This window comes from Euprymna scolopes, chromosome 8, assembly GCF_053919585.1.
Source record: "Euprymna scolopes isolate OS-2025 chromosome 8, ASM5391958v1, whole genome shotgun sequence".
Lineage (NCBI taxonomy): Eukaryota > Metazoa > Mollusca > Cephalopoda > Sepiida > Sepiolidae > Euprymna > Euprymna scolopes.
In genome coordinates, this window is record NC_136489.1 from 94,850,428 (window position 1) to 94,876,010 (window position 25,583).

At 31.8% G+C, this 25,583-nt stretch overlaps 1 protein-coding gene across 32 annotated transcripts in view; it reads left to right on the forward strand.

The window, feature by feature from the left end:
* The window catches only part of LOC145283648 (dematin-like), a 402,389-nt gene that overhangs the window by 286,135 nt on the left and 90,671 nt on the right, over positions 1-25,583 (forward strand). For 14 of the 32 annotated variants that reach the window (XM_080132618.1, XM_080132614.1, XM_080132621.1 and 11 more), the window contains one exon: positions 14,460-14,537. The exons of the other annotated variants lie outside the window; for them this stretch is intronic. In XM_080132618.1, the coding sequence (XP_079988744.1) occupies positions 14,460-14,537 (78 nt within the window). The remainder of the gene's footprint in view (positions 1-14,459; positions 14,538-25,583) is intronic. 32 annotated transcript variants of the gene reach the window in all.

Here is a 25,583-nt window from a genome sequence, read left to right on the forward strand (position 1 = left end):
TTATAGATGTTAATACCTCCAAACTGTCATTTTACATAGCTTGTTGCACTTTGCTGTTTTTTTTCTAATAAATTTGATTTGATATTCTCTTTTGACCTAGCGAATACACTTGCACCCAGATGAAAATAGTATATTAGCATTAGTGTTCATAATTTTGAAAGTTTCATATAAATATAGTAACTACTCGACATGCACATTAGTTGGTGTTCACCCTCAAAGCATTAAATTTTAGTCTATTATTTATTAATCTGAACAAAAATTATTTGAACGATTGCAAAATGTATGGCTTATTTTGTTTTATTGCTTTTATTCTGTGTTTTTATTTACAAATTTTATTTTATTTTGTTTTTCTTTGTGTGCTTGCATTCTTTCAAACCCATGTTGATTCCCAGCCTTTCTTCAAACAATCTTGGGCTTTTCTCAGCCGTGAAAAAACAGAATGTTGGTTGCATAAATAGAACTGAAAATAAAAAATCGGGACTTGAAATAGTAAATAATTTGACAATTCAGTCATGTCGTTTTTAAATAATAAGCAATCATTTTATTAGAATTACCATATTTTCTCTCTCTCTCTCTCGCTCTCTCTCTCTCTCTCTCTCTCTCTCTCTCTCTCTCTCTCTCTCTCTCTCGTGTTTGCAATAATGTGCTCATTTTTTATTAAAGTTTTTAATGAGTTTAAATCAATTTAATGATTATTTTGTATAATAAAACTTTAAAACAATTTTTTTTTTTTTACTAATGGGCCACCATTTGTCAAGACCAATAGCCATAATGAAATTAATGGATTTTCAATTGAATGATGAAGGATATTATGAGTGACAATATCAAAAATGATGAATGAGCAAAATTCGAATACCTCTGGGGACGGTTTATAACAATTTAAAGACAACAATGTGGTAGTCAGCAAGAAAGCAGTCTTATGGTAATGCATTCCACAAATGGGAGGTTCTTAGTAAGAAGCTTTGTTCACAGAAATTTTATGCAATGCTAGGCACACAGAAAGAAAGGAAAAGTTCTTTACACTTATGGTAAAAAGATTAGTTCTTGCTATAAAAATTTTACAAGGAGATGCCAGGGATTGAAGCTCAGTCACGCATTTTATTTTATTTTTAATATCTAATATCGAACTTAAATGGTATTAGTAATATGAAGCAATGTGTGGCCTCTCAGGAGGAGTTATTTCCTCTGAACACAAAATAATCCTTAATCTATTAGTAAGAGTCATGTGGCCCTATTACTTGTTAGTGATCCTCCTTGAAATATGTATAATCACATTGACACACCATTTCCTGTTAGATCACCAAAGTTAAGCAACGTTGAGCCTGGTTAGCACTATAATGGGTAACCATTTTGGAATACCGGGTAATGTATGTGCTTATCTCGGCACTATTTTCAGTCGTTCTGGATTTCTCCTTGTCACTGAAATTGAGCATTGCTGACTCAGGAGAGGAGTGGTTAGGGAATGCACAACCCTTGCGTGGCAATTCAGCACATGTTATCCATCATCCCTCCAAGATGATCCTCGTCATTCCGATGGACGAACATCGAGTGACCCTCAACCTGTTAGAAAAGATAGATTCATACCTTTCCCAAAAGAAATTTTGAAACAGTGTCAGCAAAATGTGTGTACTGATGTCGACCTTATTTCTCATTGTGATTAAGTCAACTTTCCATATACATAGAATAAATCTTTATCTAAAAGGCGTTTTCGTTTTTATATGTTTTCATTTGGTTAAAGAATAATTATTAATTCAAGGCTATCCTGAAATTAGTCATTAATCATTATTTACACTTACTAGCCTATCCTAATTTTGAGAGTATATGGCCTCAAAATTACTGTTTTGGTACAGCTGTGCAGGATACGGCACATGCTTTCTTTCTTTCTTTTATTTATTTATTTTTTAAGTTTTAAAAGTTAAATTCAATTTTTACAGTATATTTTGTCAAATTGTTAGGTGAAAGTATGGAATAGCCTGAATGTTAAAAATAAATTTCTAAATAACGTTATTTCAGCACGGTCCGTATTCTGCATAAGTAGCTTATTTTTTTTTATAATGAACAATTTAAAAATAAAAACTTGTATTAAATCATCATAGCTGTTATTATTCTTCTGATTATTATGTACTTAGGTGTTCTCACATAAGTCAATTATTAATGATCATTAACTAGATACAACAGGAGGTGGTGTTCCCTGAAGTCTGAGTGACAGCAAGTTTCTTCAAATTTCTAGTACTCTTTGTTTCTTTTGCTAACTGTTGCAAGTCACTTTGTGTTAGCACTACAGGCATTTACCATTTATTTTTTCACTGGAAATGACCGTTGGCTTTCTCTGGAATTTGAGTGATAATAGTCTAGTACTTGCTGTGACCTTCTTGTGGAGATCTAGACGGTGTTTTCCATCCTCTCTGACCTTCCATGTCCATTTTCTGTTGTTGGTCGGTGCTACCGTGATTTTTTTTCTTTCATCATCATCATCATCATCATCATCATCATCATCATCATCAATAGTATTAGCATAATCTTCATTTCATTATAATCAGTAGTAGTATTAGTAAAGTTCTAATTTCTATCTTTCATTAAATGCGTAATGCTTGCAGTTTTATTACCATCATTATAATAAAGAACACACTGATGAAGTAGGTTAAATGAGTTGGTAATATTTAGTTGAATCGTCTGTTGCTTTCAGATATTTTCTTCCTTTTGATCTGTCAAGAGTGATGCTTTTTCATCTTCCATAACGTTTACTATCAAAGAATCCATTGTAAGCTAAAAGCAATACATACATATTCTTTACATTAAAAGAAAAATCTTATTCATGTTAAGAATTGAGTATCGGCTTAAAGTACCGTTTTAATACCTTTGCAAACTTGCATCCTTACCTACTGATTGCCCCAGAAAGCTATTAAAATCATCAAATGGCGCGAACACAAGTTGTTCTTTATTATTAACTAAAGAAAATGAAATAAAACCCCGTTTTTTTGTGTATTTGTTTTCATATGGAGTCACCATTTATCAAAAACCGGACGCCATTCGAGGATAAAGGTGAATGCATGTCCATAGATCACTGGGACAACAGTGGTGGAAATGGAGTAGAATTTGATTATTTAATGGGACGACTCAACAGGAACTTGTTTACATTGGACTTGTAGTTGGTTGTAAAGCATGTCAGCAGAATGGAGTTCCACAGGTGGGAAGTTCTAGAAATGAAACTTTGTTCATAGAATTTGCATTTAGATTTAGGCACAGATAGGGAGTAAGAGAAATTGTTGATAGTAGTTGTAGCTGGACGAGTGTTTTTTATGAAGGTTTAGCAAAGGGGGACCATAGATCGAAGCTTAGATGAGCACTTACCATGAAAATAATAATAGAGCAAGGACAGGCTCACAATGTCTCTTCTGTGGGAAAGAGGTTGCAGGGGAAAGAAAAGAGCATCTTCTACTAGGTTTCGGAGCCGGCCTTGAACTTTGTCAAGGCATGATAGGGTGCTCTGAGCGGCTCCTGCCCATATGTGGCAACCGAACTCTATTTTAAGATGTATCTGGCTCTTATACAGGTAGAGGATTCTGTCAAGAGTGAGCTACCTTCTGGAGCGGTAGAATGACGCAGGTATTTTTCTGGCGACTTTGGCAACCAATTTAATATAGGTCTTCCATTTTAAGTCAGGATTGAAGGACAGACCCAGAAGCTTGTTAAAGCAGGGAGCGTCTTTGAGATGAGAACCATTCATATCAGTTAGGGCCAAGTGAGAATCAGAGCATTTATGGTGAAAAATAAAAGCTTGGTTTTTGATGTGTTAAAATTAACCAGATATCTTTTGCCCCAATGCAACTCCTGGTTGGAGGAGAGAGACTCAGAGATTTTGGCTGTTGTTGGTCTTTGAAGTGTTGCTATAGATGGTAGTATCGTCTGCATATATGTTAACAAATGAACTTAAAATGTGATTTGGGAAATCATTGATAAAGAAGAGAGTTGGGATCAGGATGGATCCTTGAGGCACACCAGTGTTAATACTTTGAGTTTTTGAGTACTTACCAAATACTACTTATAAAAACTATCAGAGAGAAAAGATTCAATGTTTTTTTGTTTTTTTTTGCTAGCATAGTTTTGATGATAAAGTCTATCCCATTTGTATTCGGTGTATGGTGCTTTTGATCTCTACAGTTGAAGTCTGGCAGTTTTGGATTATTATCTACCTGTATTAATCAGCACTTGAGATACTCTGTTTTAAATTTCATCATGGATGTAATGAGGATATATATATATATATATATATATATGGTAGACAACTGATGATCCTTGAAGTAACATTAGTGAATTTGTGAAAGCAAATTGATTCAGCGATTACAACAGATTAATTAACTTACTGGCAAAATAATTTTTCAACGAAGAACAATTTATATAATGGTTGTATATTTTGGCTTCCTAGATGTAGATCCACTGAAACCCCTGTGTTAAAGAGTGCTCGATGAAGGACAGAGCAAATATATAGTCTGTTTATTATATAAACATTGGTTATATTTGTGCATATGTTTCAGTGGAGTCTCAAATGAGGGAGACCACCTCATCAGACCGAAAAAAAGGAGCAATATGCTTGTATAATAAGCATAACATATATAAATATATATATAGTTTTAAAGGTTGGGGGGGGAACAAACTTTCAAGACTATATATATAATCTTCCCCCCCCCCCCGTGTTACCCAGGATGTAATGAGAATCATGTGTTGGAATTGCCCAGTGTGTTTCTATGCTAGCTTTAACATGCCTGTTTTAGCTTTGAGATTGTGTGCATACAAAAGAAATGGATCTTCATGTAATTGCTACAATTAGAAATATTATGTTGGCTAAGATATGTTTTTCATTTTATTTTTAGGAAGGAGGAACCCAAACATGAAGTTTAAAAACACAACCAGTTTTATGCAATTTATTTGCCACACTGGCTTTAGAAATCTTGAGAATGCCTGTGATTTGTCTATTTGTCAAATGGCAATCTTGTTCAACTACAGCTTTCACATGGTCACTATCGATCATCTTTGATTAGCCTGGGGGAAGAATATCTCACACTGAAAAATTTCATTTTCAGAATCAAACAAGCCATTTCTGACAAATTAGCACAGTAACAGAACTTTCCCCATGTACATAGTATTTTTTTAATGCAAAATTCTGTAGCTTTTTTTTTTTTTTTTTTTTCATTTTCTGTAGTAACAAAAAAAACAAAAACATGAGATGTCCATAGTTCTCTGACTGATCTCGATTTCAAAGCTTGAAATAAATGCAAAAATATAAAAATTCCTCTGATCAGAGGCTTATTACACACTGACGTCAACATACTTGCTATAACAAATACACGATTTGAAGAATAGGATTATAAAATGACTTGTAGTGGCCCGGAAAAATAACATTAAACAAAAACGAACAGTATCTGTTCTTCCATTTTTTATGCGAGTTTTTTAATTTGATGATTGCGCAGGTTGGATTAATGCATAGTAATCCTAAACAATGGAACAATCCACGCATGCACTTAAATTTCAAAAAGAAGAAAGAGTTTTGAAAATAAAATACATTTAGTGTCATATTGATAGCAAGTAATTAATTAAATCAAAGTTATTGAAAAAAAAAAAAAAAATTTAATTTTTTTTTTTAAGTTTACAATGTAATTAAGATGAATTTCACTGCGGGGGCAAATACATTAAATCAAGATGTAGCAAAATGTTAAATAATGTTAATAAAACGTAATTTTATGAGAGAAAATAATCAATTTTATATGTATACTAGCTGGATTTGCGGCATCGTTATTACTTTGCAAAGTATATTACTTCAAATATTTAAAACATTCATTTAAGATAATAAACATTTCATTCATAACTTTGTAAACACAAAGTCAAATCTTTCTCCTTTACTCATACAGATAAACATTTACATTTTGATAATGTTGATACAAATTTATCTTTTAAATGTGATTAAAGAAAGGAAAATAATTTTTTTTTTCACTTGCATGCAATTTAAAAATAAATTGCAACTTGCTGAAAATCAACTGGATCCCTTGAAAGAGAAAATGCTAAATATTCATTCAGAACTAGATCAATATTATGAAACAGTACTATGTTATATTAAATTAAAATTGAATTAAAAAAAACAAAACAATAACAGATAATTAATTAATAGGATGTTCTTTTCAAAACCAATATGCAAATAAGTTAACCTTGCGACTAATATTGTACATACATAAGAGTGATTCAGAAGTATAGGCAACCGTAAGTGTGACGATGCCAGTGTCAAGCAAAAAAGCTATGATTATCAAACCGGCTTTGCCTGGTCATAAGATATGTTTAAATATATTTTAATTCATGCAGATTTTGTATTTATTATTACAGAGCAAATTCTCTATTATATTATACCTAATATACAGTACTGATTTCAAAAGTTAAAAAAAAAAAAAAAATGACTTGGATGCTATCAGCTAGAATCGAAACCAAAACATTTAGCTGAAAATGGTAGAGAACGCAACTGGAGCGCTATCAGCAGATATTTAAAAAAGATTTAAAATCAAACCACTTCAAGCTATAAATGAATTTGCGCAAAAGTTATAGAAATATGTTGGTAAGTTGAAATGAACATTTTGCATTTCAACTTGTTGACATATTTTTGTATGCATTATTTATTCATCCAAACAAAGATTTTATTCATTATAAACCATCCTTGGTGTATGATTACTATTTCCTGTTAATTTCAGTGTTATGCGACCAGTAGTTTACGAGATTATCGGTTAAATATTTTCACACATACATACATACATACATACATACATCTACTGTTTTATTTATGTAGATGAAACTAACAATCCATCCATCTCATTAATCCTTATCTCCAAGTGATTTTTAACCTGGATAAGTGGTGACTTATAAGTGAAAATAAATAAATTTTTAAAACCGTTTAAACATGAAAAACATGAAGTTAATATATAATCTATAGTTTTTTATATATGAAGATGAATATCACTTTATCAGTTTGTACATCTTTCACTGTTATGGATACATTATCCTTTAAAAAAATTTCTGTTCATTATTTAAGAATGTTTATATTTTTAATCAAAAGTAAAAAATTAAAGTGATTAAAACCAACTCAAGAATAATTTCAGAATTCTCAATTATTAAATGCATTCCTTTCGTACATTGGTACAGTTGAACCTTGGAGGTTGGCTTTTGGCCTAGAAACATTAAACTAACAAAATATGTATATCATCAAATAATGTCAATAAAAATAGGGCAACTACTTGTAGAGCAATCTGATATTTTATAAGTTTTGCAGTGAATTCTAGAGCTGTGGCTTTGTTTCTTAGCAGTTTTGTTTTCTTACCAGATTCAACTTAATGCCTGTAGGATAATACAGCTGGTGTTGTTATACGTGTGTGTGTGTGTGTGTGTGTGTGTGTGTGTGTGTGTGTGTGTGTGTGTGCGTGCGCGCACACACAATATAATCCAATACTGTAACTTTAGATGGCCTTTTCTGCTTGTGTTGCAGATATATATTTGTGACTTAGGGTGAATTTATGTAAAAGAGAAATGGTAAAAACATGTAGCCTGACTCTTGGCCTTTTGGCTATGAGCAAAGTGTAGTATCTGATATAAGGTTAGGAAGGTCTTATTAGCCTTTTTTTTTTTTTTTTTTCTTTTTCATTCTTTGTTTTTTCTCCCACTTCACGATTCTCTCCAATGAAATTATTGTATACTAGCAAAACCTATGAAAATTTGACTGACTGAGAAATATTTAATCAATAAATATTTTTTTTGATAATGCTGATATTTTTCTGGAAAACACAAAAAAGTAGTCGTTTGGGCCAAAATATGCAGTAAATATGAGTTTATTAACATTTCTGTGAAAGTAGTGTCCATTGTATTTTAAATATAGAACTGACTCAAATGAGATAAATTAATAAGTATTAATAAATACTCACAAAGTAATATTGTGCTACATAGTTCAATACAACTAATAAATTACATTGTAAAAGGCAATCTTTAATTTACTCCTTCAGTCTAGCATCTCTTGGCAGACAATGTTTTTTTTTTTTGTCTTGTTTCTTTCGAATGTTCCTTTTATTTACGTAACATTTCACTAACTTTTTTCTTCGTTAAAATTACTAAGAGTTCTTTTCTCACGCCATTACAACAATGGTCATATATTATTATTATAATGATATTCGAAAGCAAGGCTACATCAAAGGGAGGTTATTCTAATATTTTTGTCCAGGGTTTTGAGATTGGCCTTTTTAAAGCTCAACTTCACGAATTTGGCCTTTTTGAAAGTAAAAATTGTTGACCTTTTTCCAAGCATAACGTATGGACTAAGGAAGGAACAATTAGAATATTATATAGATTGGCATATTTTATTTTCAATTTTAAACTATTTAAGAAATTTTAGGTAGAACCGCCCCTGGAGTAAATGTGGTATTATGGTGATTGAATATTCTAGTTAAGAGAAGGATAAACATTTTCTAGTTATTGTGGCAAAAGATGACCAATAACATCTCTTTTCACATACTTTTGTATGGCCTTGTGCCTAGTTTTATAATAGAATTTTTTTTTTTATCTTGCTGCAAATATTTCAAAGTGTAGTATCTGTTCTCAGCAGATGGCCTTGTGCCTAATTTATTGCAAATATTGTTTTTATATTTCTACAAATGTAAATTGTATCGACACTACATTCGTTTTTAAGAGAAATCCTTCAAGACTGAGACACTTTAAATTTTTTTTGTTCCAATATAATGTTGCATTTTAGGGGAGCTAAATTTTCACCGCATTAAAACTAACCTTGTGTCTAAATTCGCTCTCATGCTGAGACGAGTAGATAGAAACTAAAAGAAAGAAAGAAATGCATGAATGTGAGTCATTTTAATGTTAAATGTTATAATGCTTTAGATAAAAGTTGTGGAATGTGACTATCTATGCAGATAAAAAGCTGGTGCACAATCAACCTGATATTACGTGCGTGCAGAAAGAGTGGGCACTAATTGATATGGCTAGGACATTATCAAGACTATCTCAATTGCGATTGAGATGAGAAATTAAGCTAGTTATTAAAATCCGAGTTTATCGTGATCTTGATTATACCGTCCTCTTTTATATGCATGAGTCATGGTTGGTTAGCTGCAGACTGAAAGTTTTTCATCGTCACTCTTCATATTACATCTTTCAAGTTCACTGGTAGCAGTTGATTTCAGATGTGGCAGTCCATGCATGGTGCTAAATAACCTTCTTTAAGCAAGGTCCACTAGTTTGGTCTCACTATTTGAATGCAAAAGTGGACCTTGGGTTTACTTTCAATAGCCTCGTAACTCTAAATTTCTTTATTTTGTCCTCTAGTCTTCACATATCATGAGCAATGGTTCTGACAAAGGGAGAAGAATTTCTGTTTCCTGGGTCGGAATGTATCCATCTCATCATCGGTTAGTATTTAACAGGGAAGTAGTGTGTGTATGTATATATATATATATATATATATATATATATATATATATATATATATATAAAATAAATAAATAATAATAAGCTCCTTAAAACAAGTGGTTTCATGCTTTGTCTAGAGCGATTTCTATTTAAAAACATAAATAAAATGAATTCATCAGAAAAGTCCTCAATCCGATTCTACGTCAGGGCTGGAAGTAGTGGCATGGCGATCAACTCTAAACATGGCTCAGATTAATAAAGTAGGATGCAGAATTGATTATATTGTATCTATGATGTTCACAAGTGGAATCAATAATGGTTGTCACTTGTCTCAACATTGGTAAATGCCCACCGTGCTTGGTTGGCCTTCATTTGAGATGTAGTGAATTCATTAAAAGGAGCTGTCTCTGGACGAATTTCATTACAAGTACACAAGTTCCATTATCGAAACTGTAGAAGAAAGTATAGATAAATATCAGGACATTTGAAATCAAAAGAATCAACCCGCATGTGACGCCAGTTGACAGCCATCATGATTAGTTTTCTGATTCTCTTGAGCATCTACAGTGTCGTGCCATCAGATATATACTACATATCCCTGCAGCGACCCTGTTCCCTATGGAGTATATGATATGCTTGGATTAGATTTGCTGTCTACTTGTTGGAATATAACTGTTGTAGTTGTTGCCTACAGATTAGTTCATGGTTCTTGCTCCACCGCAATGTTTAAATATTGTCCTGTGTTGCAGCGGAACAGATCAAACCTGTGATGATATACATTCACATTAGACCCTCTGCATAACTGCACCGATGTTTTCTGAGATGTACAGACCATCTTCTTTCACATTGTGATCTATAGTGTTGACTCAGAATTGTGTGAATCAACGTGTGTCATCACAACAGTTTTGAAATTCTGTTTTGTCTATATATACCTAAGTTTTATACATTCATTTTTATGCATTCATTTTTATACATTAGTATAGTAGCCTCTTTCTATTGCTAACGGTTTTATGACCATGGCTTAATAAAGGAAAAACTTCTTTGAAACCATATGGAAGAATGCAGGTATCTAGTATATGAAATTAAAAGTGCACAAATAGTTGATCATCCTTGAAGCAGCACATGTTTTGAGGAATACTGTGTCGCAACACTGCAGAAAGTAGCTAAGAAATGATTTAGAAAACTCAATAAGATGTTAAAATGCTGGAGAGAATTGTACAACAGTATTTATAAGAATCGAGCAAATAGCTTTGAAATAATATAAATTGTCTGAGCAAAAAAAAAAAAAGAAAAGAAACAAGTTAATATTTTGCTCAAAACAAAACATTTTAGTCATCATCATCATGCTTCGTTTTAATTGCTCAAGATACTGTACTCTTTTGATTACTAAAGGTTGGTAAACTCTTTTGACTGCTTACGGTGTCTTCTTTGGGTTTCTGTTGCTTGATCAACAATGGTTTGAAAATCCAAAGTTTTTCTACTGATAAAATACCACTTCCAATAGTCTGTTATAAGTTTTCTCTTTTCTAGATTGTTTGCTCTACCTACCTTGAAAGTAGTCCACTCTACGTGTCCACTCATAGCTGGAGAGGGATGTGTGTTAATTTATACTGTTCTAAAGAGTATTAGTGAAAATGAAGTAATAGTCCTGTCAAAACTCCATGTTGATAACAACTGTATAGTGCTATCTATATAATATTCTGCTTGTTCCTTCCTTAGTCCGTACGTTACACTTTGAAAAAGACCAACTACAGTTTTTGAAGGCAAAACTATTTTAAAAAAAAAAAAAAAAAAAAGGGCAAAATTCACAAAATTTGGCTTTAAAAAGGCCAATATAGCAACATTGGACAAGAATATGAGTGACCTCCCTTTGATTAGCCTTTTTGTTGAATATCATTATAATATGATCATTGTTGTAATGAGGTAAGAAAGAAACTCGTAATGTAGACGTCAAGTGGTTCTACATTAAAAAAATTAAGTCAGCAAAACTTTATGTAAAAAAGAACATTGTCTGCTAAGAGATGCTGGACTGAAGGAATAAATTTAAGATTGTATCTTACAAAGTGATTTTACTATTTGTATTGAACTATATAGCACAGTACTGATCAGAGTTCGGTTAGTTTTTTAGGCAATTTCTAAAAGTTGTCCCTGAACATCTAAAACAGATATTTAAACCAAATCTGATATTTTTTTTTTTTTTTTACTCTCCAATTTTCTGAAAAATAAAAGCGATCTTTTCAAAAGATCTCTGCATACCCTTAGAAAAGTTTGATATTTTTTATTGTGTTTTGAAAATGATATTCGTTAATGTTGGTGAGAAAATAAAAAGATATAGTAAGTCTTTTTGTTTTGTTCTTTTTTAAAATAATTATTTATTTATACAGACTTATAGCTGGCTGTTTCTAAACAAAAGTTTTATATTATTAGTAATCAACAAATTAACAATTAATTCGACATTAGACCAATTACAATATGGAAAGTAGACGATGATAACGTGACGTTGCATTTTAACAAGTGAATAAATGAACTAAATAATGATTATGGTATTAGTCATTTTTGTATGCTTCATTGCAATTGTTCATGAATATTAAATAAATGAAGCTGATAGATTCAGGTAATTGTACAAACGTATGAGTGTGTTATACTTTTCTGAATATCATTGGACGAGAAGTGATTAATAAGAATATTTAACAACAATAGTATTTGTATATGATAATAATATTTACTTATATCGGACAAGGTTGTGGAGTCAGATTGAGATTTTGGAAGGAGTCCATGTCAAACTTGTAAGAATGCTAGGAATAGGATGATTTTTTTTTTTTTTCAATTCCAAAGAATTAATAGACCGTGTAAATATTGGAGAACTATAGAATAAAAGGTTAGAACTGGATGTTCTGGAACACTAAGCCGGGGTTTTGAAATTTTTAGATGAGGAATAATTTGGATTATTTGGACTACTGTTCTCGAGAGTTATTCTTATAACCTCTGACCTTCTTCGGGTATATCTTGTCGAACTCTGGAAATTTTCTGTCTGTGCACAGAATTTTGAACGGAACAATTTATTTAATCCACAGGGAAAGCATGCTCTTGTTCCATCAACCACAACTGGGTAGAAATCTTAAGTGATTCACAATTGTATTCTTAGTATTGCCTGCATTGAGGATTGAACCTTCAATCTTCAGAAGAGTGTCACTTAGAACTGAAGTTTACCTAGTACATTATCTGTTATATCACTGGTTTTGGCAGAAAGATTACCGAGTTTGACAAGATACATCTGAAGAAGGTCGGAGGTTACATGAGCTGAAATGTGAAAATAACACAATGGAGAGCAGTAGTCTGAATAATCCAAATAATACGTTAGAAGTTATGGTCGGAATTTTGTGAATCCATAATGGATGAGAAAATGTGTTATGATATACTACATTAGTGAAAATTGAATTTTATGTTTTATTTAACAGTTATGTCAATATTTATTGGATTTAATCTACCATTAGGCTAAATGGGCATAGAAATAAATATTGAATTAGTTTTTCAAGTAGGAAATGTCTGCCTTCTTTTTTAAATCTCTATTTAAAATCTTAGCCTTTGCTTGGATTGGGACACAAACTACTGTCATCGCTTGTAAATATATCACTTAGATTTTTTTGTGTGTTTGTAGATAATAATATCCACTCACCTCACAAAAAATTGATACCAGCATTGATTGATACCACACAAAATGATTATCATATCAAGGAGGATGGAAGAATCGAGGAGGGAGAGCGCTAACCAGACCTCCACTGGATAAGTGCAAAGAGTATTGAGACTTTTAGGAAGTTTATTGCTACCCTAATTCCAGGGAAGACCAATGATTATTGCCGAGAAATCAATGGTAAATGACTGTTGTAATAATGCAAAGTAATTTACAATGGTTGTGGAAAAAGCTAGAAATCTGTGGAGACTTTTCAGCCAGACATTAAAGAGCGCCACTTCTTATTGCAATCGAATACTCACTAATAATAATTAGTGAATGTAGCAAATGAGCCAAAATGTAATATTGGAGGGCGGTGGGTAAGAAGATAATCCATTAGGAACTGAAATGCAAACAAATGATACAGGCATAAATTAGAGACAGTATTTGAAAATGAAAAACACAAAATGCTATGGGGCATGGAAATATAAACAGACAAATTTATCTAAGTAAGATCGAATGTGATAATTGTCAAACAAATAAGGAGGTATGACTCTCTATCCTCAGTAAAATAACCACCTACGCTCAACTAATCATGTATAATGAATTATTTATAATTATCGTTTACATATCTTGAAAAGTCATTATGCTATAAAACAAGCCAATCTAATCTAAGTTTAAAAAAAAACATGTTATTAATATTCATTTCAATCAATTCAACAAAATTTATGCAACCCATTTAAAAAATGTAAGAAAAATTTTTTGTCTCAAAAATCTAAACATCCTGCCCCCCCCTTTTCTTTTATTGATAAAAATAAATGTTATCTTTGCCTATAAAGAAATTAAACTTATCTAATAAGTGAAGTACAGTAACATAAATTATCTCCCTTAAATAAGAGCTACCTAATCTATAAATAGCTATAATTATCCATATTTGCAAAATAATTATAAGCTGGATAGGCTAGATATATGTATATCACTTTCTCATGTGATGTGACAGTTATTGAAGTGATGCAAGACAAGAGGTATGACTCTCCCCTCGGCAAAATAGTCACCTGTGTTCTACTGATCATATATAATGCATTATTTATAAGTAGTGTTTACATATCTCAAAAGGAGTTTATAGACCATAAAACAAGCAGATCTGACCTAAGTTAATAAAAATACTCATTTCAATCAATTCAATTAAATTTATGCAACCAATTTAAGAAATTAAAAAAAAAAAAATCTTTTTCTTTCTCTTACTCTTTCTCTCTCTTCACCTATTTTGAAAAATCTCTGCTGCCAACCCCTAATTGTTGTCTGCATGGTTGTTCACTGTTTCAGTTGCTTGTTCATGTTTTTTCAGTCCAGTTACCGTGGTCGTAGCCCCACAGGATCCTTCTCCTCACAATCCACCTCCAGTAGCATACGCAGATTGCCTTCGGTATGTCCATGTGCATCATTATTATCATTTTCTTTCCATCATTATCACATTATTCATTATAAGTTTTGCTCATTTTTTTATTTGTTTTTTAAAAAAAATTTTTTATTATGAATGTTGTATTAAATTTGAATGTACATGATTTTTTCTGAATATTCAAATGTGTTAATGTGTTCTTGCATATATTTTTTAAAAAATGCAAATGTGTAAAAATATGTATGAGTTTTTTTTTAAACTGTTTATTTGAAAATAAAAATGTGAGTTGTTTTTTGTTTCATGTCATAGAATGCACTTTCCTTTCTGTTTTAATTTATCTTTGTCACACACACAAAAAAAAATTGTAGAAATACTTAATATTTCTTCTGTAATCATAGTGACTTTATTTGTACTCCACATACGGACCACTTCTAAACTGCTATCTTGGATTTTATTCTTCCTAATTTAAGATGGATTGATGACCATGCACGGTGTAGAATATTTAAAATATTAATTTATTAATTCAACAATCACAAATTTGTTGGTTGTTTCATATGTTCTTTTGACTTTTAACTATCATTTCTTCATCCATGATTCTATGAAAATCCCATCGTCTCATATGGTCATCTATAAGCCATGCTGCATCTCACAGTTGAATAAACTATTTCAAAATGTCTCACTCTATTACCACCTGATCATGCTCAACCAATCACAGCTTTGCGTTTCTCAGCCCACTACCTTTACTATGTAGCACAAACAAACCTAGTCTTCCCATGAATAATAAAGATATTTTATTTATAACTAGCATTTCAAACCGGTGTTGCCCGGGTGTTTGGAGGTGTATGTTGAGCAAAAAAAAAAAAAGGTCAATTTTTTTAACTTTGACCCCTATTATGACCCCTTAACATTTATTGTTTTGGGCTCAAATCAAGTTATTAAGTTAGATCCATGTCCAAGGAACCTATATCTAAAATTTCAAGTGTTTAGACTCAAAATTGTCGGAGGAGTTTGGTAGAGTTCTCAAAGGTAAAATCGTTGAACTTTGACCCCTTAACAGTCAAATTTCTGGCCGAAAACGGATTACAAAGATTTTCTCAAATCTCAGTACCTGTATATCAAATTTCGAGTCTGTAGATTTAAAATTGACAGTTATTGCGTAGGGAAATGTACACACACAGACACGTTCACTTTATATATATATATATATATATATATATATATATATATATATATATATATATATATATATATATATATATATATATATATGAGAGAGAGAGAGAGAGATTGCGCTTATCTACTTATTAAATAATTGGGTTCTACAGTAAGATTTTTTATACAAGAAAAAGTAGGCATTTGGTCAGTTTTTGTTAACATATCTTCAAAAATTCATTGTAATCTTGGACAATACTGGAAATGTTTGAGGTTCTGAGATACATCTAAAGACTTACCTGTTCATTTAAAAAAAAATAAATGTTGTCTCTGCCAATTAAGAAATTAAACTTATCTAATACGTGTAGTGCAGTAGCATAAGTTATCTCCCTTATTGGAAATTATTTCCCTGGATTAAGAACTATTCAATTTAGGATTGTTTCCCTTCAATAAGAGCTACCTAATCTATCGATGACTATAAACAGTTAAATATTTGCCAAACAATTTTAAACTGAATAAAGCTTTATAAGCTATATCACTTTTGCATGTGATGTGACAGTTATTGAAGTAATGTTGTGAACTATAGAACAAATACATGAAAATGAATTTGGATGAAACGTTTTTAGATATGAATCAACAATATTTATTAATTTATTTACAACTGAATGAAGAATTTACTTTTATAATGAGGGCATAAATCGAAGAGCATTGTGCAACCCATGTACATTGAAATCTGCTCCTTTAAATGAATGTAACTCTTCTCAAAATATCTTTGAGGCAAGTGAGACAAATGTAAGAGTTACTTCCCATTAAAATATAAAAAAATATTTTTGTATTTACTTAGATGAATTTGTTTTTATTTAATACTTGGCTTTATTGATTTGTATTTAACAAATATTTACCTTTCTAAAATAATCAGTATAATAGCAACAGAATGAAACCAGTCTATATACTATAAATTGAACTTAGAAACACTGAGTAACCCTCATCTTCTTCATGATATTGGGATTTATAATTGATTAAAAATGTAATGTTTAGAGAAATGTGAAATCTGAATGGACAGACTGACAGGGGGAAAAGATAAGAGGACTATTGTTACGAACGTGTATCACCTGGGATGGCACATCTCAGTAAAATACAAAAAAGTGTGACTCTGTGGATTTATGAAAATAAATTTAAAAAGAAGAAGCATGATTCTTCCTGAAGACATTTTTATAAGAAGATGACAACTGGTAAACATGAAAGAATTGCAACGACCAACATAAATCAGATTGAAAATACATTTATTAATAGGGGAAATATATACAGATATGCAAAAACAAGGGGCAAAAATATTTGAACGAAAAGGATTAATGGCATAAAGATACTAAGCAGAGAAAATATTAACAATTATAATCAGAAAATAGTACTTGTCTGCTTTAAAATGGAAAGAAATGGGTTGGCGAGGAACATAAATGTTCATATCTGAATTAAAAAAATTGAAAAAAATTTAACATTGATAATGAAGAGCTTTGAGTTCTGGTTCTTCCTGAAAATACAGCAGAGCATTGATTCTTTCAATGGTTGTTGCTAGTGCAAAGTTACCAAAGAAAACTTGATGAATATCAGTTCTTATTTTGATCCAGTGTTGAAACTGGTCATATGATTAAAATGAATAATTTTTCTCTTTTAAAGCTGGTGAGAAATTTCTATTAAATCAGCGTTTGCAGGAATTTAATTCTTTTGGTTCTTTTGAATGATGACAGGGTTTCGCTATGAAATGTAGTTATAACATAAGCTCAAGCTTTCAGACTTTTATTATGATTACATCTCTGAAAGACAGAATTTCTTTTTTTTTTCTATAGCGGTTAAAAAAAAAAAGAATTATATATTAATTTCGAAAGCAAACAACTGATTTCGAGCTAGTCCACACCTGAAGTGGGATGATGTTTTTGCTGGCTAACAAATTACTCTGATTCATTGTAGATAAATCATATGAAATATAACCCGAATGATTATGGGTCATTTCATACAGACAATTTGAAAAAAATCAGTTCAGAGAAACATGATCTACAGCTCTGGCCAAAAGTTTTATAACATCATAAAAAGTCTGAATTAATAGCAAACCACAATTATTTTTAATCTACCGTAATGAAGAATAAAGAAAGGCACATTAAGTATTAAATGACACTTGTGCATTTTAGGGTTGGAGGACAACATTTTTGTTTTCATTTTTTGAAGACTTTCACAAGGGGAAACAATTTAAAGAGTTAAAGTTTTGCGCAACATATTGGTAAAAGCAAAACAAACAAAATAAAACATGCTCTGAATATTTATTAAATTAAAATAATATGGTACTTGTGCATTTAACGAACCAGACGTAACTCAGCATTTGCTCGGCTTTGTCCGACGCATGACGTCAGCAGCCGGATAAAACCAAGCGTTGGCGATAAAATAAAAACAACGCTACAACAAAATAACTGTACAATGAAATTGTAAAATGTAGAAACATAAAAAAAAAAAAAATAAGTAAAAATCAAAAACCTACCGTTCATTTGTTTTTATTATTATTGCTTGAAATTGTCTTCTGTTTTCAAAATAAATACATATAAAACAAGTTTTGTTAAATAATAGGAAACTTTTTTTTTGTCTGAACTGTTTTTTTTTTTTTTTTCAATTTTTAACATAAAAAAATACATTGCTATGTCTTAAACACGTAAAAGTTAATATTTTTTTTTTTTTTTTTTTTTTGCAACTCTTTATGTCAAATAAATGGAAAAAGTCTAAAAAAAAAAAAAGGGCAATCAAAAGCATTGGGGGGGGGGGGAACAAGGATTATTTGTACATTTTTTTTTCGCCAGAAACAAGGATTTCTTTTTATTTATTAGTGAAAGGAGGGTTTCGGCGTTCCTATTTGGTACAGTGACCAAGAAACCTTCCTTTTCGGCGGGGTCGTATCCAGACCGGTGTCAGAAGTCTGCCGATGTTGTGTTTTCTGCGGTTAAAAACGGACTCGTCGATTTCTACCATATGGCCTGGGCCTCCAATCTGCCGGGGATTCCTAAGAAAAAAGTCCCTGCATATATCACGCAGGAAATTTTTCCAATCCACAATTGTGTGGCGAGAACGTAACCCACATTCGCGATGGAGATTTTTTGTAGATGCCATCTCGAACGCCCATAAGTATATTATTTTTATTATACATGCGATGGTTAGTCGGGATTTTGAGAAGAAGGTCCCAATCCTAATGGAGGTCCATCGACGACATGTTATTGTTACACTTCTACACCTCCAACTGTAAACGTCGGAAAGGCTTGTTCTCTTTGCAAGTACACAATCCTGGCCAAAATGTAAATAAACACCTTTTCTCTTCTGTCAACAATTTCTGTTGCTGGCAAAAGTTTAGTGCAGCCTCTGGGGTCTGGAGCTGGTCCGCAAGGTTTGTAATATTCATTATTATTTCGTCAGTTATCTTTTTAAAACAATTTTTTTTTTAAAACTCTTCAAATAAGCGTTTCTTGAGTTGTGACACTCTTCCAATTGATAGCGAAATTCTCATCTGCTTAATCGGCAACGCTCGGTTATATCCGGCTGTTGACGTCATGCGTCGGACAAAGCCGAGCAAATGCTGAGTTACGTCTGATTCGTTAAATGCACAAGTACCAATAATATTATTAGAATTTCTAAATAGATTACAGCAATCATTTTTTGGATTTATATGAAAATGCATGAATTTTTTAAAACCAGCATTTTAATAAACAGTCTCTAAGAAAAGAATTTTCTAAAATAAATGAAAGTGGTCATTATATGAAAATATATGACTTAAAGAAAAAAAAATATTGTACTAAAACTTTTGTAATAAATCAAAATATTCATTAAAACTTATAAACTTTAAGAACTTCTTGAATCGTCTCTTCTTGGAATTTTTCAAACCTATAATGTACAAGGGACTATTAAATTTATACAAAATCTATATGTAAAGCATTTTCTTAAATCTGAAAATGGTTTTACTCTTTTTTTTAGTGTTGCAAAACTTTTGGTGTAAGCTATATTGTACATATTTAATTTTCAGAAATATTTCAGAAGATTAAGTCAATTCTATTTTAAAATAAATAAAATAACATTCTGACCATAGGATAAGAAAATGTATTGAAAGATGAATAAATGAAAATATGTATTTTTGTTGTGAAAACTGGTAAGTATTAAACCAGGCAAATATGTAATTAAGATGTCTGGTAAAAGCTATGATGTATATGTATACATATTCCACTGAACTGGATGTTTGATTTTTGTTAAGGAGATTCTTGGCTTTCATAAAACAGTTCTGTTGGGCCTTACTAGTGAGTAGTTGGCATTTCCAATCCTTGTACAAGGAATAACAAATATTTTCATTCAGCATTTGCTTCATTGTTGCTATTCCAACACCCATCTCTTTTGCCAAGGTGCGCATTGCCTTTACTGGATCTTGCACCTGTTTTTGTTTTTTTTTAAATCAGATATTTTAGTTATGGATCATTTTAGTAATTATAGAATTGGACAAAAAAATGTAAAATAATCAATAACAGTGATTTTTCTGATGGCAGCCTTTACATGAAATCCAGCCTTGTGAAACTCTCAGTAAACAACTTTTGTTGAAACCGTATTATCCAGATGAGTGTTAAGCTCTACTATAATTTTGCATGCCGTGGTTTTGTGCTCTTTCTTCACAATCCTTACAAGGGCTCTATGATTCTTTCAGACAGCTTTGGCTTTTTTTTTTTTTTTTTAAGAGGATGTTGTCTCTTTTTCATATGCTGTCATCACCTTTTGAGAGAGTTCCTCTCAATATGGCTACTATCTCAGCCACTTCCATTACAGTAGCACCTGCCATATGGTCATTGCCCTCTTTGGAAATCTGATAGATTTGTTATTTTAATTTTTCTTACTCGTATGCACTATATGAAATAAAATAAAAAAATAAATTCAACCAATTAATTCAAGACAACAGTAGCCAATAAAATAAGACCAACATTTTGGTAATTTTTTTGTCGAATTTGATAAATGTTTTAAAATTGATGCAGAATTAACAATGTGTTTGCTATTATTTTGTATAATCTTGTATATTGCTCCAGCTCTCTTGAACGCTAATCCAGTTTAATAAAACTGAAGCAGCTGATTCTGTTTGCTAAGGATTTTAAGTCCCCTGTCTCATCGCCGTAATGTTGCATCCCCGTGCCTAATGAAATGTGCTCTGGTGAACTCCTAGCACTCATGCCCCCTCGACCACATAGTAGCCCTTATGTTCCACATGGTAATATGCCTTGTTTGGCGGGGGGGGGGGTGAGAATAAGTTAAAAAAAAAAAAAAGTTTCAAGGTCTATTATTTCTAGTATTCTGTTCTGCTTTATATAAGTCTTTGTTCTTTCTCTTTATAGAAACACCACCTTCTCTCCACTCATCCCTCAAATTCCCCAAATGCATGTTTTTGCTTATCTATATTCTCTTCTTATAGGCATGTATCCAGAAATATTCTTTTCTTTGCTTCTTTTTCTTTTTAGAAAAGAAAAAAACCCATTCAAAATCCATCCTCTACATCATCTCCTTTCTCTTCATCTTTTCATTTATTTATCCACTTCCTGCATATATGTCTCAAAATTATCTATTTTTTTATTATGAACATAACTCCTTAGTTTGCAAACTTTCCACCTTTTTTATGTAAACACCATGTTGCATCACTTTAGTGTTTGTACATGATCGTATCTTATGGTCATGATGTTTATAAATTATATATGTTTGTTTAACTTATAGCTTATATATCTGTGTGTATATATATATATATATATATATATATATATATATATATATATATATATATATATATATAATATGACAGACAAGATTATGATTTAATGTTCACATTAATAGTCATAAATAATGTCTGGGTCAGTAAAGTTTTAAAAGAAATAAGAAAGAAAGAAAATGTCTCGAGTTAGCTTTAAAAACAATATCTCAACTGGGAAAGCTTTAAAAATTGTCTATTGGTAAAGAAAAGAAGGAAAAAAGAAAAATGTCTTATGGAAATAAATTGAGCCGGTTTATTAGTTTTCTTAAATATTTACATACTTTTTTAATTATCAATTTGAATTTTAAATTGAATTATAACAATGTCGTTATATTCAAATCAAATTTATTCACTAAACGTAGCAAAATGCAACAAGTCAGGTAAAATGTCTGAATGTTTATCCGAGGCAACTTTAAATCTGGATATGATAGACATTGTCATTATATCTGGTAAGCTGTACAACGGAACAGAAATACGGAAAGAGAATATTGTTTGTTTTTGGGGTTTTTTTTTTTTTTTTTTTTTCCGTGAGGCAAAAGAACCTATCGTACACGTTCTAAGTTCTGTTGAGACCATGACTTGGTGCTGGGATGAAAACTTGTTGAAATGTATATTAAAATTCTGGTTGATAATGTTTTAGGCCAGAATCATGTCTCACATCCTCTTTTACTCCATTATTAATGTAATCAAATTATACCTTTAATTATTGCTGGTTAATGTAATATTTTTGTTGTTAAAAAAAAAAGGGCAAGAATAAAAGGCAGCTTATAGCAATAAGAGATTAGAAACAAAATTTATCAATATAAGTTTAAGGTCTAAAATTGTAGCTTTTAACAATCAAATTATGAAAATATATAATAAACTACAGAGAATCTTCCATGCTTCATCTTCATAGGAAATCACCAACCAGATGCAACACAGAAGATTCTGTGTAGCTTTATTGCCATGTATTTTCATAATTTTACTACCTAGCTCTACTCAAGTATTGAGCACTATTAAAGTAAATACTGAAAATCTATCCAGAAAATATATTTTATGTGGATACATGAAATATATATGTACTAGTAGGTAGTAATATTACTGTACTGTCTATAACTTACACGTGAATAGAGGAAAAATGTTTCCATTTTATTAATCTTCTGTGCCGTAAAAAGTATTTTTCTTCACAAACTGAGATGAAATACATAAAATATGTGTAAAGAACATGGTGTATGAATAAAAGTGAAGAAAGTTCCAAATCAAAATTAGAAATATGCAATGATGCTTAAGTTGAAAGTTTGACTGACTTTATTTTATTGAAAAAACTCCAAATAAAATGCTATATTCAGTTAGGCTCAGTAATTTGAAAACACTTCAGTATATGGACATATTTTTTAATTGAGTGTCAAAAGCCCCACTCCCACTTCATGTTTTCATTAAATGATTTGTAGGAGGTGCAATATCCTAATGGTTATGGACATTTAGAATAAGGTCAGCAAACATTAACGTAGGAAATTTCTACTTATTGAATACCAACAACCTGAAAAGTTAATGCATCTGAATTTTATACACCCCTGTTACAAATAACAAACGATATTAGCCATTTTGAAGTCTCGTCAAGTCAAAGGTCAATCTTTGCTATTGCAATGCCTCCGTTTAGGCTCAAGAGACAATAAACACACCTGTAAGTGTAGCTGCACGTGTAATTGTGAGGCAAAGGTTGTGCAATCACCAACTACACCTCTCTTGAATTAATACTGTTTGGGTCCAGTGGCAAGAAGAGGCTCAAGACTGACTGGAAACAATGGCAAGATAAGCGGAGAGCGCATACAGCATCTTGGAATTCCAAAGTGGTCACCCATTTTGATACTGACCAGGCTCAACATTGCTTAACTTTGGTGATCGGATGGGAACCGGTGTGTCAACATGTTTATGCTGTACATCTTTGCTATTTTAGTATCATGTAAACAAGTGACTTTCAGACGTTTTTTAGTTATGAATCCTTTTAATTCTTTTTTTATATTCATCCCAAACAAGGAGTTCTGCTACAAGATGTTTGTTCCTATTACATTTAAATTTTGCATTTTGGTACAAAGAAAACAGGAAATACAAAAGGAATTTCAAAGATAAATGATCAAAGGAAAAAGGCTATGAGTAGAACGTTTTCTGGCATCTGATGACCTCTACAGTGAAGAAGTGGAAATTTTACAGTGAGTAGGAGCATTACTCCCAGAAAATATTACTCTTAGAAGTGAAGTGTACTGTGAGAGAAAGGTATCACCCAGAAAGCACCATTCCCAGAAAAACTGTTTGAAAACATTATGCTTTGGCACTAGAATCATGATTTGTTCTCAACCACCGCCTTTTAGTATCTATTGCTAATGGCATAAAATGCGCTTACCAACGAATGCTAATGGGGCTGCTCAGACATCTTTTTGCAGGTTAGAGTGCTCCTCCTTGGGAGTGCTGACTTCTTAATCCCACTTTACAATCCTGGTGTCTTAAGTTCTTGCAGGGGGAGACAGCTAAAAACTCTAGTATCTATTTGAAGAGAAAAATATAAAGGAGAAATAACCTTTTAATTTTTGTTTATTTTTTTGCTGTTGTTTTATTGTGGAATTCGATTGAATAATACGGTTTAGGCTGAACTTATAGATATTAGGGCATGACGTGACTAGCCGATTGATCGGATCAGGCCTCCCCGACCTTCCATCTAGCCAAAGTAAAGGCCAAAGTGGAACAATAGCTCAAAAATAAATGCAATGAAAGGAAGGTGTGATGAATGTGACAACAGCAAATAGGAAGAAAAACAAAAGATGCAGATTGTATTTGTTTCAAAGAACTAAACATACGTGAGTTATATAAGAGTTCATTATTCAGTAAATCAGCTGAAAAGAATGATGATGATGATGATTATCCTGTTCAAAATGTCCTCTAGTCTTTTACTATAAGAGTTTTTGATGTTGCTACGGTTGTTTCTGAGGTTGTTACAGCTGATGGGAGATGACCTGTAGATGATAATCATCATAACTATATCTGCTAATAAAGCTGCTATGATGATGATAGCAGATGATCGAGCTGCTGTTCGTAGTAGAAGAGATTGCTGCTAACTGTCGTTGTCATAGAAAATTACTGTTTCCATCAGCTACGATTTTGAGGGAATGGTTGTCAGCAGAAACTGGCTCATCAGACTAGAGGCTGACATTTTAACAAATCATCATCTTCCTTTCGATTGACTGCGCTTAATTTCAATATTCCAAACTTACGGTCGGGCAATGGAGACATCGGCTAAGACGTCACTTTTTTTTTCTTTTTTTTTTTTTCTCCTTCGCGTTATGGGTTCAAGCCTGCCTGCCTACTAACACTTTGTTATTTTTTTAACACCTCTGCCTACTGTTGTTTTGATGTCCTACTACCCCCCCCCCCCCTCTCAGTCCCTTACTACACCATTTAAACACCCGGGCAACACCGGGCACCCCCGTTAGTCATATACAGTGGGTATCAAAATTATTGATACATTGTTTTTTTCGTATTTCTCAAAAACTATCAAATTAGAATGAAATTTGCACTCAATCTTTGAACAGATATTATCTAAAAATAAAACAGAAATGAAGACATATTTATTTGACAAATATTTATTAACAAAATATCAAATTACACCTATGCAAAAGTATTTAACACGCTGTCAAATTTCATTCTTAAGCGGTCATTTCATCTTGCTACAATATTTTAATCAATGAGAAGGCACCACAGGGTTCCTGCTCCTTACAGGGCAGTTGATAACAGCTCTCAAACGCTGCACAGGTTGCCTCTTTCATTACTGTTTTAAAATGGTTAAAACAAAGGAATTGACTAAAATAGTCAAATAATAGCAAAGCATAAAGATGAAAAGGGGTACAGGAAAATAGCTTTAGAACTAAAGTTGGTGGTGAGTACAGTTGGGGCTGTTGTAATAAAGTGGAAAATAATGGGTGGTAATACTAAAAATCATCTAAAAAGTGGTCGGTCACGTAAGCTTAATGTTACATTGGTCGTAACATGAAGAAGGAACCATTTCTGACTTGTTCAGAAATTCAGAAGGATTTGCAGGAAGAAGGAATTGAAGTAAGCAAGGATACAATTAAGAGATCATTGAATCGTAC